Source organism: Centruroides sculpturatus, unplaced genomic scaffold (assembly GCF_000671375.1).
Source record: "Centruroides sculpturatus isolate CEXI.00-Female unplaced genomic scaffold, Cexi_2.0 scaffold200, whole genome shotgun sequence".
Taxonomy (NCBI): domain Eukaryota; kingdom Metazoa; phylum Arthropoda; class Arachnida; order Scorpiones; family Buthidae; genus Centruroides; species Centruroides sculpturatus.
Window position 1 is genome coordinate 235899 of NW_019384495.1, and position 17044 is coordinate 252942.

The 17044-nt window shown below is 31.2% G+C and overlaps 1 protein-coding gene across 1 annotated transcript in view; it reads left to right on the forward strand.

The window, feature by feature from the left end:
* Nucleotides 1-835: 835 nt before the first annotated feature.
* Nucleotides 836-17044, forward strand: part of LOC111621893 (rabankyrin-5-like) — a 42606-nt gene continuing 26397 nt past the window's right edge. Inside the window, exons 1-6 of the mRNA XM_023364146.1 lie at nucleotides 836-884; nucleotides 11110-11296; nucleotides 11404-11522; nucleotides 12873-13008; nucleotides 15255-15378; nucleotides 16658-16807. Of these exons, the coding sequence (XP_023219914.1) occupies nucleotides 875-884; nucleotides 11110-11296; nucleotides 11404-11522; nucleotides 12873-13008; nucleotides 15255-15378; nucleotides 16658-16807 (726 nt within the window). The 5' untranslated portion in view covers nucleotides 836-874. The remainder of the gene's footprint in view (nucleotides 885-11109; nucleotides 11297-11403; nucleotides 11523-12872; nucleotides 13009-15254; nucleotides 15379-16657; nucleotides 16808-17044) is intronic.

The following is a 17044-nucleotide window of genomic DNA, read 5'->3' on the forward strand; positions in this document are numbered from 1 at the left end:
TGTACGCTTTATAAATGATATCATCATTAAAAATATCATTTCAATTATACTATTCAGTTAAGAACAGGCCACCAAGGGTCAAGCAGATAGTAGTAGTGGGTTCGCAACACCCTGCCTTTTTGTGCTCTCTGAGCGGTAAAGAGCCTAAAACCATAAATAAATAAATAAATAACACGCAAATGGGCTGTTTTCTTCACTTGTGTGTTACCTATATAAGGCACATATTTCCCATAAAAGTCTTCAGGAGGCATCCCCTCTTGGTAGATCGCTTTTCAGTTGCATTATTCTACGAATCCTACAATCCATATTTCTTTCTTATTTTCTTTATTCCAGTGTTGGTATGAAAATTATAGTCTTCGGCAATAACAAATGTAGCTAGATCCAGATAAACTAAGGCCAATGGTTTGAAAGTCCTCTTGTTTTATAATAAACTTAATGAGCCGGTACATATGAATTTTGCTCCGAGACTGGTGACACTCTTGCTCCAATACTTGTTCATCGAAAAAGATTAGCAGCCAAAACAATTACGAATTATTAGCAAATTAGTAAAGCATCCACACATGTCATGAAAACAAATCTTGAAAAAAATCCAATCTAACAAAGGCATGCAAAAAAAGCGGCATCGACATCAAAACTCCAAAAATACAGTAAAATGCAATCTTTATAAATAAACCACAGAAGTATAATATTAGTTTAAATAATTTATTTAAAAATTAATTTAAATTATAAAATAGTTTGAATTTAAATTTATAATTTAAACTTAAAAAAAAAAAAAATTACGTAAACGAAGAAACAAATAATAAAAATCAAAATAATAAAATTCGCTTAGAACTGCTGCCATCTATCGGTTATATTAATTAATAAGTTTCGCAAAATGGCTGACGGTGAGTGGGTGGAGATTTATTTTCTTTCGTGTCGATTCATTTCATTAAATTTTTAGTAAATATTGTATAAAATCAAATATATAACAGTTTATTACTCCATTTTTTCGATATAAATCGTCGTTTAATGCTTAAATAATTAAATAATTAGCGAATTAAGCACAACGTAGTTAAATTAACCAAAGATGGAATTTATAGTATTTGGTAGAAGTTACTTTCAGTCAAATTCTTATATATTTACATGTGAGCTAATTAACTAAAAGTAACTTCTACATATTAAATTAACTAATGCTGATTAAATCTTGATAAATGTATTTAATTAAATAGTAATTCGATATTTTTAATGTTTAAAAGTAAATATTCTAAATTTGAATTATTATTTGTTTATTAATATGTGTTTTTAGGAAGTGATTTGAAACGGTTTTGATTGATCGATTACTCGATGCGATACGTCTGCATGTTATGCGCTACGTGGCTTTTCTTGGTTTTATCCGTCTCGCTATCGCCCGTCTGATGTTCCTGGATTCGGTTGTCTGCACAAAACTTCAGAGACTTAGAAATGATTTTCTCAATTAATAGGCTGGATGCCGTTCTTTTTCGGTCGTTTGGGTGTTATTAGTGGGGTGAATCATTAAGGTTTCTTAGATTAAAAGTGGAGGCAATCCTCTATGCATCCTCTGATATCGTGACATACTTTCATAATTCCTTAAGTATTAATTAAACAAACAACTCTATAAACATACATTATTATTATAAAGCCATCTAGTGCCAAATTCCACTGGCCTATATAACGGCTATATTAATAGTAAATTACCAAACAATTTGATCCTAGAGGGAGGCGTTAGGTGCCGTCTCGTAATAAATTTAATAATTGTTTGGTAATTTATTATTAATGTAGCCATTTAGTAGCCCGATGGTGTACGGCAGTGGTTGTTGGCTTTACTATTACATATTAATTATTTTAAACTGTAAAAATCATTCAAATATGCTATAAAATGCTTGAATTTTTTAATTTATTCTATTCTGAGCGATTCTAAAATATTTCTCAAAATCAAGTGCTTGTTTACAAATTTATTTCAGTTCATTGACTTTGCACTTTGATAGACATATTTAACAATTCTATTCGGTATTTTCTTTTTAATTTGCAATCTTTTTTATAAATTATTTTCCTTTAATTAATTCGTTCAAATAATGAAGAACGTTTTAGAGTTTTTCTTGCAGTCGGTAAATACGGATACATACTTGCAATTTTCTACTAATGAATCCTGTCAAATATATTTTGTAAAGAATTATCGTTTTTTTCAGTTCGTATTGAAAGTTTTAATAATTTGTATGGAGCTAATTTCGATCCTTTCAGATTGTAATAAGTTTATTGATTATCATAATACAAATACAAAATGTATCTTTATAATTTATCTTGACAAATGGTGTTTGTGTGGAGGTGTACTGATATGCTGACTAAAACTGTTTGCATTTGCTTACTTTTTGATGAAAGAACTGTAAGTTTCACGCTGTTTTAATAATAAATTTTTAAAATTTAACATAGACTTCATGGATGCCGCTTATAATTTAACGGGATGAGGTCTGTGTTAGTATGAGTAAGGTACAGGTTACGTAATTTAATGGGACCTGAAGCTTGTCTCGGGTCATTGATGTACTCTGTAATTGTTCCAGAATTTTATTTAAATAACATGCTGCTCTCAGCCAAGATTTATGAAGTAACCTGTAAACTAGCTGACTTTTTAGCAAGCAGAGAGATGAGTATTATAAATTGCCTGTTGTTGTAAATTAACTAAAAGAAAGATGTGAGAAGATTGCCAAGATGATCAAGTAGATCTACAGAAATCTTGAAGGTATTACAGCTAAAGTACACAACTGATATGTGAAGTGTGAAAATATATTTTAAGTACACACATTAAAATTCAATTCTATCATTTCTTTAAGCAGAAATCATAACAATAACTCAATAAAAAACATATTTAAACATTTGAAATCTAAATATTTTCGGGTTTTTCTGACTCATCTTTATAGGCAGGATGATCAGTTTCTTTTTGGCAAATCCAGGGACACGTGTCATTCGTCACTTTTTAGAATACACGGTAGCAGCCTACACGTATAAGTACTATTAAATGGGTACTCTCCATACATATGACTAAGACCTAAACATTTTAATTTTGATTGAGCACATTTGCTTCAATCAAATAGCTCTCCTCTAATAAGATTTATAGCTATTTACTTTTGGTGCATTTTAGTTATATTTTTTGTTGGAGTGGAATTGGGGAAAAAATTGTTAGACCTATAAATTCTCACTGTTGTTTGCCTGTCTGTCCATCCTTAGTCACAAAAACAGAGTTATATAGATGAAAGTTCAGATCAGATATGGAAAATGTAGTGGCAGGAGGACCTGATGACCTATATATGAACTTTTGCTTTAGACCAGAAGTTATGTTATTTCAATTAAAAATTTTTCTCTGAAAAGGAGTTAGACAGATGACCTGCATGACTCTATTGCTAACAGGAAAAGTACAATGTACAGGGGCAAGACACTACTAAAAGTATTGAGAATACTGAGAATGAAAAATTGCAAACTGGCTTTGTGAAGATGTCACAATAAATAATTGTTCATTCTCATTTTAAAGTTTTGCTCCTTTTTGGCATTTTCTCAAAAATTGGTTACTTCATTTAAAACAATTACCTGGAAATGATGAAGACATTGGACAAGTCCTCTGGTTGAAAAACTGTGGCATCAACAATATTACAGTAACCACAAGGAAACAAAAAAAACAAGGACAGGCGGGAACAAGACTCCATTCCGGGGTAAAAACCAGAGACGTTTCATTACCAGGCACAGAAGGTCAAAAATGAGGACTATCCCCAGAAATTGGGAATGGGTGGTCACCCTACTTTAGGGATGTAAATTCTTCTGAAAAACATAAGCTATATGTAATGTTTAATCTATTTTTGAAAAGAATTTATGACTTTGAAGATATTCTAATAAGGTTTAAATATTTAACATTACTTCGATAATATATATTTTCTTATTGAGTTATTGTTATAATAATTACATTATTATAACAAAATATCCTTTAGTTTGAATTCTGTTGGCTGCTTTCCAATGTTTTCAGTTGCCAAGTTGGAATACAAAACAAGTTTCTCGACCTGAGGATAAAACGTTCAATCTAATGATCTGTGATTCTTTTGACAATTTTTTAATGTTATTACATTCACCTATTACATGTCATATCACAAATTTATATTATCCAAATAGGACTCTAGACAGTTTATATATGACCCAAGATGTACATCATATTCTATTAAATTTCTATAACCTTCAATCTGTGTGTTAACATGAATTTGTTCTCTCTATTGCATATTATAATAGCACTGTGTGAAGGAATCCAACGTTATTTTGCTTCCGATCATTTGTGTTTAGTTATGTTTATTTTGGGGGGTTTTTGTTTACCTTAGGGAAACTACTTCACACTTCCAACTGAAAAAGCTGAAATGGATCTTAACATTAGTCTGTCTTCACAAGAGATTCCATGGCTCTCACTTGGATGCCAATTATAAAGTTTAGTTAAGGGGTAAGACTGGTGGTGCTCTTGCATAGAAAACCAAATTTTATAGAATGGCTAAGATTCATGAAACGTACTGTATTTTATTGAACACTTACTTTTGAATTGACAATACTACACTATATACTGGATGTGCAAAAAGTTGCTGTGTAGTGAGAAATCTGTAATGACATTACAGTTGTACATACAGCATTGCAATTGCATATGAAACCCGTAAGTCATTTGTTCCATGTTTTCATTTTGCAGTAGATGGTATTACTACTTGCTCACAGAAGTTCTAGTTTTTGGACTAGTGTTTTTGAAAGATGTCATCATTGATCACATAAACTCCCACGGAATCTGGCCCTCTAGGTCTCCAGACCTCACTCACCAGATTTCGAGGCCTCTGAGAGACATTTTCAGCATTGCTCTAGGAGAAACTGCAACATTGTACATAAAACTTAAATATTTTTCATTGAACAGAAACTTTTTTGACATCCTATATAAATTTGAAATTTATTTGTCGAAACCATGTCTTCTTGTTTCTTCTAATTCAATGTCACAACTTGGTGCATTTATCGACACTTGGCAAATAATTAGCATCTGTTACATCGATAGGTACAACCTATCGATGTAACAGACTGAAGAGGGGCAAAAGCCCGAAATGCATATCTGTATGAATTAAAAGTGGATGATGAAATTATTTGCCAAGTGTCGATAAATGCACCAAGTCGTGACATTGAATTAGAAGAAATTTGAATTTATTTAATTAAATTCTGTTCTATATTTTGTTAGAATAGTTTTATTAATAAACACACACAGAACCAATAACTGGTGTGAAGAAAACCAAATACTATCCCAAGACAAACATTTTCCAACTCCTTCTGAGTTGTTTTTCAGGTGCTATAACAGTTACCAGATGGAACATCATTCAGAACATATAAGCTTTTTTGAAAGAAATATAAATTTAAACCAGAATTTGAAGTGTGAGTATAAAAATTCAAAGCTGTGCATGTGTTGTCTTGTGCATAATGAAGATTCAACCAATGACTGAACTGTTTGTCAAGTAGAGCCTGCAAGGCCATTGACAACACCATTTTCTCCTCAAAATTTATACAAGATGATGATTATACAAGCTTTAAATATTTCTTTGGTCTCCAGTGATCTGAGGTGCTTCATATGGGGTGTGGTGAGAAGGAGTTAGGTCCACCGCAATTTCTAGATCTGATGTACAGGTAGAGAGGGCTGTGAATGTTCTAGTATGCTGCATGTACCATACAAGACATGTTTTTGTATCCTGGTTCTCATAGAATGCTTAGTGGACCAAGATATACAGAAGGATGCTATTGCAGGTCCCCAGTTTGGTCAATTAGCAATGAAGTGGATCCCAGGTGGGTCCACATGTGTGATAGGTTTCTGTTACCTTTAACTCCTACTTAAGTTCATTGTATACGAAAGTTGCTAAGTGTGTTGTTCATATAGCCTTCATGAGGTGCCAATCTATTTTCAACATACTTCATAATGGAAAGGACCCTCCCAACCCTACCAGACTTCCTGGTTTATACAGTGTTATCCTGTTAGGGACACCAGATGCAATAGGAACTTTCTGTATATTGGGTCCTATAAGTGTTCTATGAGAAACAGGATACAAGAACATGTTTTAGGCAAGCAGCATTCTAGAACTTCCACAGCCCTCTCTACCTATACAGCAGATATAGAAATTGTGGTGGACTTCATATAGACCAAATTCCTCCTCACCACTCCCCACATACAGCACCTCAGATGGTTGAAGGCCATAGAAATCTTAAAAGTTAATTTTACATCATCATGTATAAATTTTAAGGAGGAAATGATGTTGATGGCCTGGCAGACTCTACTTGACACAACGGTTTAGTCATTGGTTAAATTTTTGTTATGCACAGGACAATACATGCGCAGCTTTGAATTTTTATTCTCATACTTTGAATTTATATTTCTTTCAAAAAGAGCTTTTATGTTCTGAACAATATTCTATCTGGTAACTGTTATAGAGCCTGTAGAAGAACTCAGAAGGAGTTGGAAAATGTTTGTCTTGTGATAGTTTTTTGTTTTATTCACACCAGTTATTGGTTCTGTGTGTGCTATTAAGAATTTCCCGGTATGTTGCGTTGTAATTTATAGTTTTATTACTTAAATATTGGGATTTGTGTTATTTTTACTGCATAAATATTAACAAAATATATTTTCTTGTACAGTACGTGATTGGTTAAAGAACACAATCCATTCCAAGATCGTGTTCACTATCCAAATTGTTCATTAATCGATTATCAATTTACCATAGATTTTTGTGGGAATTTGATTAATTTATTCTGAAGATCCCAAAAAATAAATAAAAAATTATATACTTTCTTACTACCCTTATTTACATTTAATAACAAACTAAAAGCAATCTCTTCATTTTTTCATGGATGGCACATCTTTGTTTCTCAAATGCTATTTTCTTTACTCCTTTATCTGCTTGAGTCTTTTTGATTATAGCTTTCTTAGCTAAAATTGTATCTATTGTTGACCTGTTGAAGTCATCTGCCTACAATATCAGACATCTTCTGCCTACTCTCTACCTTGGCTATTATCTGTTGCTTAGTTTCTATAGTGAACACAGTTCTTGACACTCCAGTCTTTTTAGGTTTACATTTTTATAAATAAAAAGTTCAGAAAAGCACTTACGAAAATTCAGAGAACAGAAATTAACTACTGCAAAAAAGATTATGTATACAATTGTGAAAGTCTTGTTCCATAAACCATGTACAGATGCCATTAAAATATAGTTTTACAAATCTTAAAAGCAGCGTCACTTCTTCTTGTGATTGTTCTGTCAGGTGTTCGTTGTCTAATTTGTTCATAGTCCATACTGTTTGTTAACTAATCACCCAATGTATTTATATAAATCTTCCAGTTATTTTTTGAAAATATTTATAATATATAGAGTTATAATTTCATTTTTCAATGATAGTGTATTCATCTCTATACACAATTGCATTTCATTTACATGATTTACATAGTAGAAATTTATATTGGCTAGAATTCATATAATGAAATTTTAATCATAAAGTCTGCAAATCAATTTATGTAATTTCAAGTGCGTAAAAGGAGAAGAAAAAACATCATGCCAGGAGATCCGAAGAGAAAAAGGAGACAATAAGTCACAACTAGAGGATTTGATCCCGGGATCTCGAAAATCGGGATCCCGACCACTTTTCAGTCCCAAAATTTTCGGGATTAAGTTTTCCTAATACCGGGATTTTCGGGATTGACATCATTTTAAAAAAATTGCAAAATAGACTGCATGAAGCGAAACGTTCAGTGCCAGTGCTTTTAACAGAATTGCTTGCCTATCATTTTAATATAAAATACAAGAAATTTTATTCCAAGCAAGCAGCAGAAATTAACCAAGCGGGCTTGCGATGCTTGCTTGGAATAAAACTTCTTGTATTTTCAACTAAAATGATAGGCAAGCAGTTCTCACTGGGTTACTTGGTAATATACTTCATTTTTGTATTTTTGAATTTTCGCGGGCGCCAATCGATTTTCTGGCGCAGTCGAGAGCACTACTCAGTGCGTTTTACCTGTCAATGTGTCAGCCATCTTGTTTTGCCAGTGTGGTTAATATAGACCCGACGCCTCTCGCTTAGGGGGGTCGACCTTAGGTGAAAAGGTTACGACCCTCGCCTTGCCCGCGATCTGTCAGGATGATGCGAGAAAGTCTTTTTACGTTTCGGGGTAGTGGTTTGCTGGACGCTGAGAGACTCACACAGAGACCGAATTTACAAAATTAACGCGTTTATTTTTAGAAAGACATGCTTACAATGATCGAAACAATCGGGATTGTAGCCTTTACTCCTACAATCCCGATCCGTGTCGACCGGACTGTTTTCTTCCATCCTCCCCGTGTCCTCGAAGCTTATAAGTATTTACTAACGATTCCTCCAACTTCCATCAAACCTAAACGCGTTTTCTCAGCAGCTGCATATATGTGCAACAAATTGAGAAGCAGACTTGGTGATGAGACACTGGATGCGTTGTTATTTCTCAGATCATATTTTCGCAATTCAAATTAGAATGTTCCTATTAGATTAGTTTTCTTTATATTTAAGAAAAATGTGACTGATTAATATTATTTTTAAATACTTTTTGCTAAGAAACTTACTTTACTACCTACTTACTAGGTTGTTATATGAAAGTAGTCTATTTAGTCGATGTTAAGAGAGATTTTTGTTAATTTTCAACGTTTATTTGCATAGTTTGTTACATAAAGGTTTTTTCAATTTATGTGAGTTTAAAGAGATCTCAGTGATGCTTAAAAAAGAATAAATTTAACATGAAGACTGAGTGATTTTAAGTCTGGTTAGTCTGACTCTGAGTCTGATTAGTTAGAGTGATTAAATTAGCTAGGTGTATACTGTAAAATATGTTGATTTTTGTCTAAATTTTGATTTGTTGATTTCTGTAAGATTTTCTTATTTTTTATTAACCCTCAATACCGAAATAATCCCGGGATCCCGGGATCGAATAAGTATAATCCCGAAATCCCGGGATTAGAAATAAGGACCGGGATCGAATTCCCTAGTCACAACCTAATTTAATTAATTAGTATCAGACAATCTGCCATGTATAACCTGCATGGTTATATGTAAATTAATGGTTGGATAGTGTAATTGACAATGTATCTGTACTGTATGCGGAAGTTGTAGATTTGAGTCCCACTCCAGCCTGATTCTTTTCTTCCAGAAGTTTCGAAATTAAAAATTAATTTATTATAATTATTAAAATTAATACGTGATGGCGACATACCTGCTTATCTCTAGTCAATTTAATTAGTAACTAATCATTAATATAATCAACGTAATCAAAAGTTGTAATCAATGTTTGTTTGTAAGTAGAAGTTGTCCTGTGAATTACAATTAAAACTGGTTAAGGAAATTTGCATCCGCTCATTAGTTAATATGCGGACTTCCTCTGTAGTTAAGACACAAAGACGATGGCAAGGAATTTAAATATATTTTTAATAAGTTCATTGGAACAAATTTTCTACTGGTTGGTATCACCCAAATGATATAATATACATATACATAACAAAGAGCATAACTTTCAATAACTGTGCACGGTAAGCAGGAGTTACGGGTTCGAGTCCCACTTCAGGCTGGTCTTTTCTCCGAGAATATTCTAAAATTAATTTTCAAATGATCACATTTAACAAGAGATGGCAGCCTTGCTTAGTAATTATTTAGCCTTAATAACCCAATAAAAGAATTTGGCTGTCGGTTTGATATTTTTAGTAATTATCGGGTTAGTTGCATTTATTATTTATTTTTAAGGAATTGTTTTTAATTATAAGTTGTTACGTTTTATGAAAGTGTGTAAAAATTCCAAAATGGCCTTTATAATTTATTAAACTTTTAAACTTTTCATTTTTCTTTCAATTTTGCTCACACGAAAAAAAATTCTTTAAAAGATATAATAAAAAGAACAGAGAACGCAGATCGGTTTTGTCAGAGGAGACCATGGGATGATGGGAATAAATGGCAATAATTTGCCATTTGACATAGCAAAAGCATTCTGGAAGAGGCAAAGGATGATGATGAAAACACATATACAATACAATAATGATAAAATAATCTTTGAAATGATGATATACTAAATTAACATCGTCGAAAACATCTACACAGATGCAGAACAAGACATTAAAAAAATATAAGAAAAGTCAAGATGACACTATGACCTTTGCTATGAAATATTTTATCTCTTATATAACACAAAACATCTTTTAAATGGAGCATGCTATTAAGAATTAAATTTTATAAATATGTATTTAACATACTTATTCAAAGTATCATTTAAATTGATTAAATCATCATTATTATTTTCTCAATGTATTCATCAGCAGACTTCAAATTATTTTCTAATTTATTTCAGTAATTATTTATTATTTAATTGGATTTTTTTCTTATTAAATGCGTCTTAACTGTTATGTAAGTGAAGGTTTAACATTTCCGACACCACTATTGATCGAATCGATTAAAATTTGTTCGTGTTGATCTAGAAACATATACTGTAATTAATAATTTATAAGTACGTTATCATCTGCAGTCGATCATTTTATTTATGATTAGCCTTGGATATAATTCAGGAAAAAATTCCTGGATTGTGTGTAAATGTGTTGGCATTTTTTTTTTTAATATTTTAAGATGGAGTAAAGATTAAGAAATGAATTTTGGCATGGTAACTTGAATATAAAGGGCATCGATGCTATTAAATTTTGGCGTACAGAACTCAATGTAGCAGGAAGATACAGGGAGTCGCGTATCATGTCTTGAGCGGAGTCAAATTTCGTGTAAATTTCATTGTCATTTTACAATCAAGTAAAGAAATGATGATGAAGTGGCGCATTCTTTTTTTAAGACAATTGATAAATTTCATACTCACTAATTCTACTTCTGAATTAATATCTTGCATAAACTAAATTTTGTGTGAATCTCGTGATTGATCTAAAATATGCTTAAACATCGATCACATCAAATTTATTTTTATACTAAAACTAAGAAAATATTTGTATGAATCTTACAAATTAAATGAAAAATAGTAATTTTATATGTATTTTATGAATGAATATTAATATTTCATTTTCTTCTTTGTAGAGGTGGCAAAATTACAATGCCACCTGTCGCTGTTACGAGAAGAGTATGTGAAATTACAGTCGAGGCTTGCCGAAGTGGAGAAGAAATATAGCATTGCCCTCGCTGCTACTGGTAATGTGAATGAAGATTCGTTTGTTTCAAGATTACTTAAAACAGTTGCAAATTTATTCGATAAAGAATTATACAGGTATACGTTAATATTATTTTTATCAATAGCTGAATTAACGTTTAGGAATTCAATTAAGTAATTTTTAGTCGAATTATTAGTAAATTAATGTACAGAATGTTTTTTAGTGATCTTACAGTTCATTTAGATGGAAGAACAATCAGGGCGCACAAATTTGTTTTATCAGCCAGGAGCAATAGTTGGGGTGTTCCAAATTTGGATCAGGCAGAACATTTATATTTAACAGGTAAAAGAGAAGAATTTTCTTTTTGATGAAAAGTAATAAGAATTTAGTGTGTAATGATCTGAGATGTGGAAAGTCTACTATTTATTTAGAATAGTTTATTTCTGTCATAACATAACATATATTTTAAGTCCATTCTTGTTATCTTTAGATATCAAAGGACTTAACTACAGTATGACAGATATAAAAAAAATTTCTGTAATTTCTCAATTACTTACTTGGTTTGATTTTATTAGATTACCTTCAATTTGCCACACCCCACTTACATCCAACATGTATTACTAACATTCCCTGAGTACAAAACAGACAGAGAACGCTACCTTTAACAACATACATCTACAGATGACCAAGCTGTATGGTATGTGGTAAGAATAATCGTCAAATTCAATCTACAGTGGTGTATCTGAAGGCAATAAACTTATATACAGAACTCTAGAACATACAACATAATAATTATGACATATTAAGACCTAAAAGACCTGGCATTCTTTGGCCGATCTAGACCCTTGTGTCACAAACACTCCAAATCCAACCAACCAACCAGATTACCTTCAGCGGAATTTTGCTCTCATTTTTCTCTGACTTACTGGATATAATAGCAATCATTTTTTTTAATACCTACAAACAAAAATTAATATATAATAAAATTAATGTTCAGAACAAACTGTTGTTATGGTAAAATTGCAGCTTTGAATGAGGCAGATGAGACCTTACCAGAGCTGTAGACCATGCCCATAAGAGTAAGAAATATCAAACTGATGGTCTGTGTGTAACCCTTCACAGGATATTGGTCTCCCAAAATCAACCTATAAACATTAGATTTAATAGATATGACTCTTAATGTGACTCTGATCATACTCTGAAGTAGTCAGTGTAATGGCATTTCTCTTGTTTCATAAGCTATAAGCCATCTCTAGTAATGTGGGGAAGTAGTTGATTCTTAGCAATTATTTTGAGTAGTAGTACTGGATTTTTCATTTTTAAAGTTTATCCCATTTTTTGAGGATCTTCAAAATTCCAGATAGGGTGATTTCAAGGGAGCTATATCTCACAAAAAATCACATGTAAACATTCAGTTCCTTTGAATTTTTTACATTAATGTGACTGATCTTCAACTCTAAGGTCCCAACCATCTCATTGAGCTGCAATTTTACCATTTGTGCACCAAAAGTCTTGTAGGAAATATTGTTTTGATACTAATTTTTGTGTGTAAAGAATATTTGTAAGACTTTAAAATAACTATACTTATGCAATTTTAACTGTGATAATCATCCATTAGAATATAAAATTGGTTACATGTAATCTCATATTATTAGATTTCTATAATAAATATGGTGATTTTTGATATTACAGATATACCTTTAGATACTGGATTGACCCTACTAAAATGGGTTTATACCGATCAAGTGGACCTAAGTCGCCCAGATTCTTCAATTTTAGAATTAATGAAAGTTGCCAAAAGATTTTTATTAGATAGTTTAATCGAAAGGTAATGTTGTTTTTCAATATTAAGAACAAATATAATTATGTAATGTCTTATTTGATTCCATCGAGAGCCAGGATAGTTTTCTAATGGTGCATTAAATAAATGAGGGTTCAGTTAGTGTCGTGCCTGGACTTTATGTGGGCAATAAATAACAAAAAATTCTTAACGAATCAAAATCCAAAATAATTATTATATGTAATAACGAAAATATCTATTTATTAGTCTAAGCCTGAATATATACAATAATGGAATAAGTTAGCAAAAAAATTCAAAATATAATAAAAGATAATTTATCAAATCCAACAGCAAATAGGAGAAAGTTTGCATTATTCTGTAGTTTCTGAAAGAACATGATATCTGGCAGCACTGATTAGAAACTTATATCAAACAACTTTTTTAAGGGAAACTCTGTAAACTTTGACCTACTGTCCCTGAAGTTTCATGAGCACTTCACTGACATTAAGGTATGCTTAAGTTTAAAGTTTGAGCTTTCTAGACCCAGTAGATTTATCTAGGAGCATCTGCAGTGACAGATTAAGAAAATGATGATGATAAAACTTTTTTGGTGACTTTTGCACTTTTCAATTGCTTATATTTTGTCAATCCTTTTATAGAAAAATCCAAAATTTTGCACACTACTTAAGGATACATCCTATGTGGCAGATCTGGTAATCATGGGCATGAATGCACTATAGAAGTGTCCCCAACCCCAGGCCGCGGACCAGTACCGGTCCGTGGATCAAATGGTACAGGGCCGCTCAAGGAACATTAAATTACTGGTATTTCCATTTTATTTACTATTGTGTATTTCTCTCGGGTTTGTGCGACTTTTAATGGACGACGGAACAACGGAATAAACTAGACATAAGAAACCCACTTCGGGTGTTGTTGTCTTCTATTACCCCCAGATGAAACCGTCTTGTTGCAGAAAAACAAGCTCAAGGCTCTCATTGATTTAGTGTTCTAGTGAGTTAAAATGTTAAATCACATTATATTCATTTTTTGGTGTAACTGTATTTTATTTTGAAGTCATGTTTAAATACAATTAAATTAAAGTTATTAAATTAAATCAATCTAAAATATAAACAATCAATGTCCCCCCTCAGTGGGCCGTGGTAAAATATCAAACGTTGACCAGTCTGCGGCGATAAAAAAGTTGGGGACCGCCGCACCACAGAATAGACAAACTGATACAAGCAAATCTGCATATCTGGAGTGTGCAGGAAGCAGCTATCAACACTTCAACCAAAAAAGTTTGATTGTTGCTTCCATTGCTCACACTTCAAAGAAGAAAAGCTGGATTGTCTTTAATTTTACAATACAAATGGTAAAGTTTACTGAACTGTTGAAATTTCTTATAAATATCACGTATCTATTTCCCTTAAGAAGTTTTGGTAACAGTGTAAAAAAAAATTGTTTTTTACAACAAGCATTCAACAAATCATCTCGCTGCCATCTGATAAACAACATATCCACTCCAGACAGAACAGTTATCTTTCAATAGATGTGTTCAGAATTATTTCAGGTGTTTGGGGGTAGAGAAATAAACCCCCAAAAATTGGCATCTCTGATTTCTGAATTTATATATAGTTAGTCAGTTGCTTTTTATCTAGCATAGACTCACTGCTGTGACTCTATATGTATAATAACAGTACAAAAACACTGTTTACTATTTATCAGAGTTTTGATGATTGATGATCATAATAATCTATTAAGTAAAAACACTTAGTTCTAGAAAATTAATAATGGAAAATTTCAATGCATTAACAAGAAAATGGAATTATTTACACTTTGAGTCTAGTTTTGTGTTTAATATTACTTTATATATTTACAGTTTATCAGTTTTTACTTATCCAGATGTTATGTATATACTATGGAAAATATTGTAATCATGTCAAATTTTGACTTCTGGGTTTCTGCAAACCTTCATACTTTGAGACCTCTGAACCCAAAAATGTCAAAAAACAGAGAAATGGTTTTTTCCCCTTTTTTACTTCTTTTTTTGTTTGGGGGTCTTACAAATTGTGTTAAATTTTATCACAAACCATTTTACTTATAACAATAACTCTTAAGAACATCTGTTCTAAAAAATTATAATAAATTATGAAAGAGTAATAATAATTTCATTACTAAGATGTTTTAAAATATTTTAATTTTTATTAATTTACTTCCTAATTTTAATAACACTTTTAATTTAGTAAATGTTACATATAAAGAAAAAATTATTTTGAAATCCTTTTTTTATTTAGATGTGAGAAAGCTTTAATGTCATCAGTTAATGTTACGAATTGTGTTAAATTTTATCAAACGGCGGATGAAATCGGTGCCGAAGCTTTAAAGAATCATTGCTCAGAGCTGATTTCTAATCATTGGGTAAGTTCTTAATATAATTTAAGTTGCAAATCATTACATAATGCTTTGTATCTGTTTTTTATTATCTTCAATTCTTAAATTTCTGTGGATTCCATTTTGATTATTTATTTTTAGTTTATATCATTGAATTATACATGTGCTGTATATTTAGCTTTTTATTCCTGCATGCTGATAATGCAGTTATTTATTGATCACAATTATGGAAAGATGACTGCATAACAAAATTCAATGTATATAATAAAATAATCTTTAATGCTTAAAACAAATATATTTTGTTAGAAAGATCTACTTCTTAATGATGGAGAACAGTGTTTTTTGATAGTTACACAGTGACATCAAGTTTTCAAACAGAATTGAAATGACTTTGAGCAGAATTCAACAAACTACAACGATTAAATATTATTCAGTTAGGATGTGGGGTAAGCTGGGTGGTGATGGATGGGTTTTAACCTATCAGGAACAGATCACCCTGGAAAAATTCAATATTTTCTACGTGAATTTAATCTCTAGTTCTCTAGGGAAGTAGACTGATGTCTTTACCATTTCTGCTATTTAACCATTATACATTAAATACAAGCTGTTCAGAAAGTCACTGTTCACTTACATATTTATTAACAGACATATTTCAATATAGAATACAGGAGGTAAACATGAATGACAATTATAAACAATGTTGAAAGTGACTCACATTAGCATCAGTTCAGGCTTGGATCCTTCTTATTTCATTTCTAAATATTGCTATCAGTTGCTCTCTTGAAAGACTGAATGAATGCTGTTATTGCTGCTTTCAAGTCATCCAGCGTGCATGGACAATCTGAACACACTACAGATTTTGCTGCTCCCCATAGATAAAAGTTTGTAGATTTAGATCTGGTGAACAAGAGGCCACACATCTTTTGAAATAATGCAAAAATATGATTAGAAAAGTTTACAGTGACTTTCTGAACACACACTATATTATATTATTATTAACATTAAATACATTATAATACTTTATGATATTATTTGTACTTTACATACATATATTATAAAATAAACTTTAAGAAGCAATGATAAATTTATAAATAATCAGTAAATTGATAAATTCTTGTTTTAGAGAGAGATTTTCAATACATTAAATATACTTTTAAACTGTATTTGGTTCAATAAACATACATAAATAATGTAATTATCCATATTTTTATTCTATTAGACTAAAAAGTTACATATACCAAATAATAATGACTCAATACAAGATTATTAAATTTTATAACTTAATATTAATGACTTGATTTTTTAGAATGATTTTTCAAGTGAAGATTTTGCTCACATGAGTGCCCCTTTATTATATCAAATGTTCAAAACCAAAACGGAATATCCTTTACACACTGCTATTCGAACAAGAAGAGAGGACGTCGTGTTCTTATATCTTATTGAATTTGATCCTCAGGTAAGTTCTCATACCTTTTTATTTTTTGTTACTGCATTAATTCCTTAAAAATTAATTTATTACATATTAATTTATAAAGAATTACTTATTAAACTAAATGAGTAATATATTTTAAATAACATTGAATTAATGGTAATAATTTTTGAAAAATAAATGATTTTGGCTTATTCCTCACAAAATTTCTTAAACTATTTACACTTGTCTCTTGATTTATGCAGAGTATTCATTTCATATGGG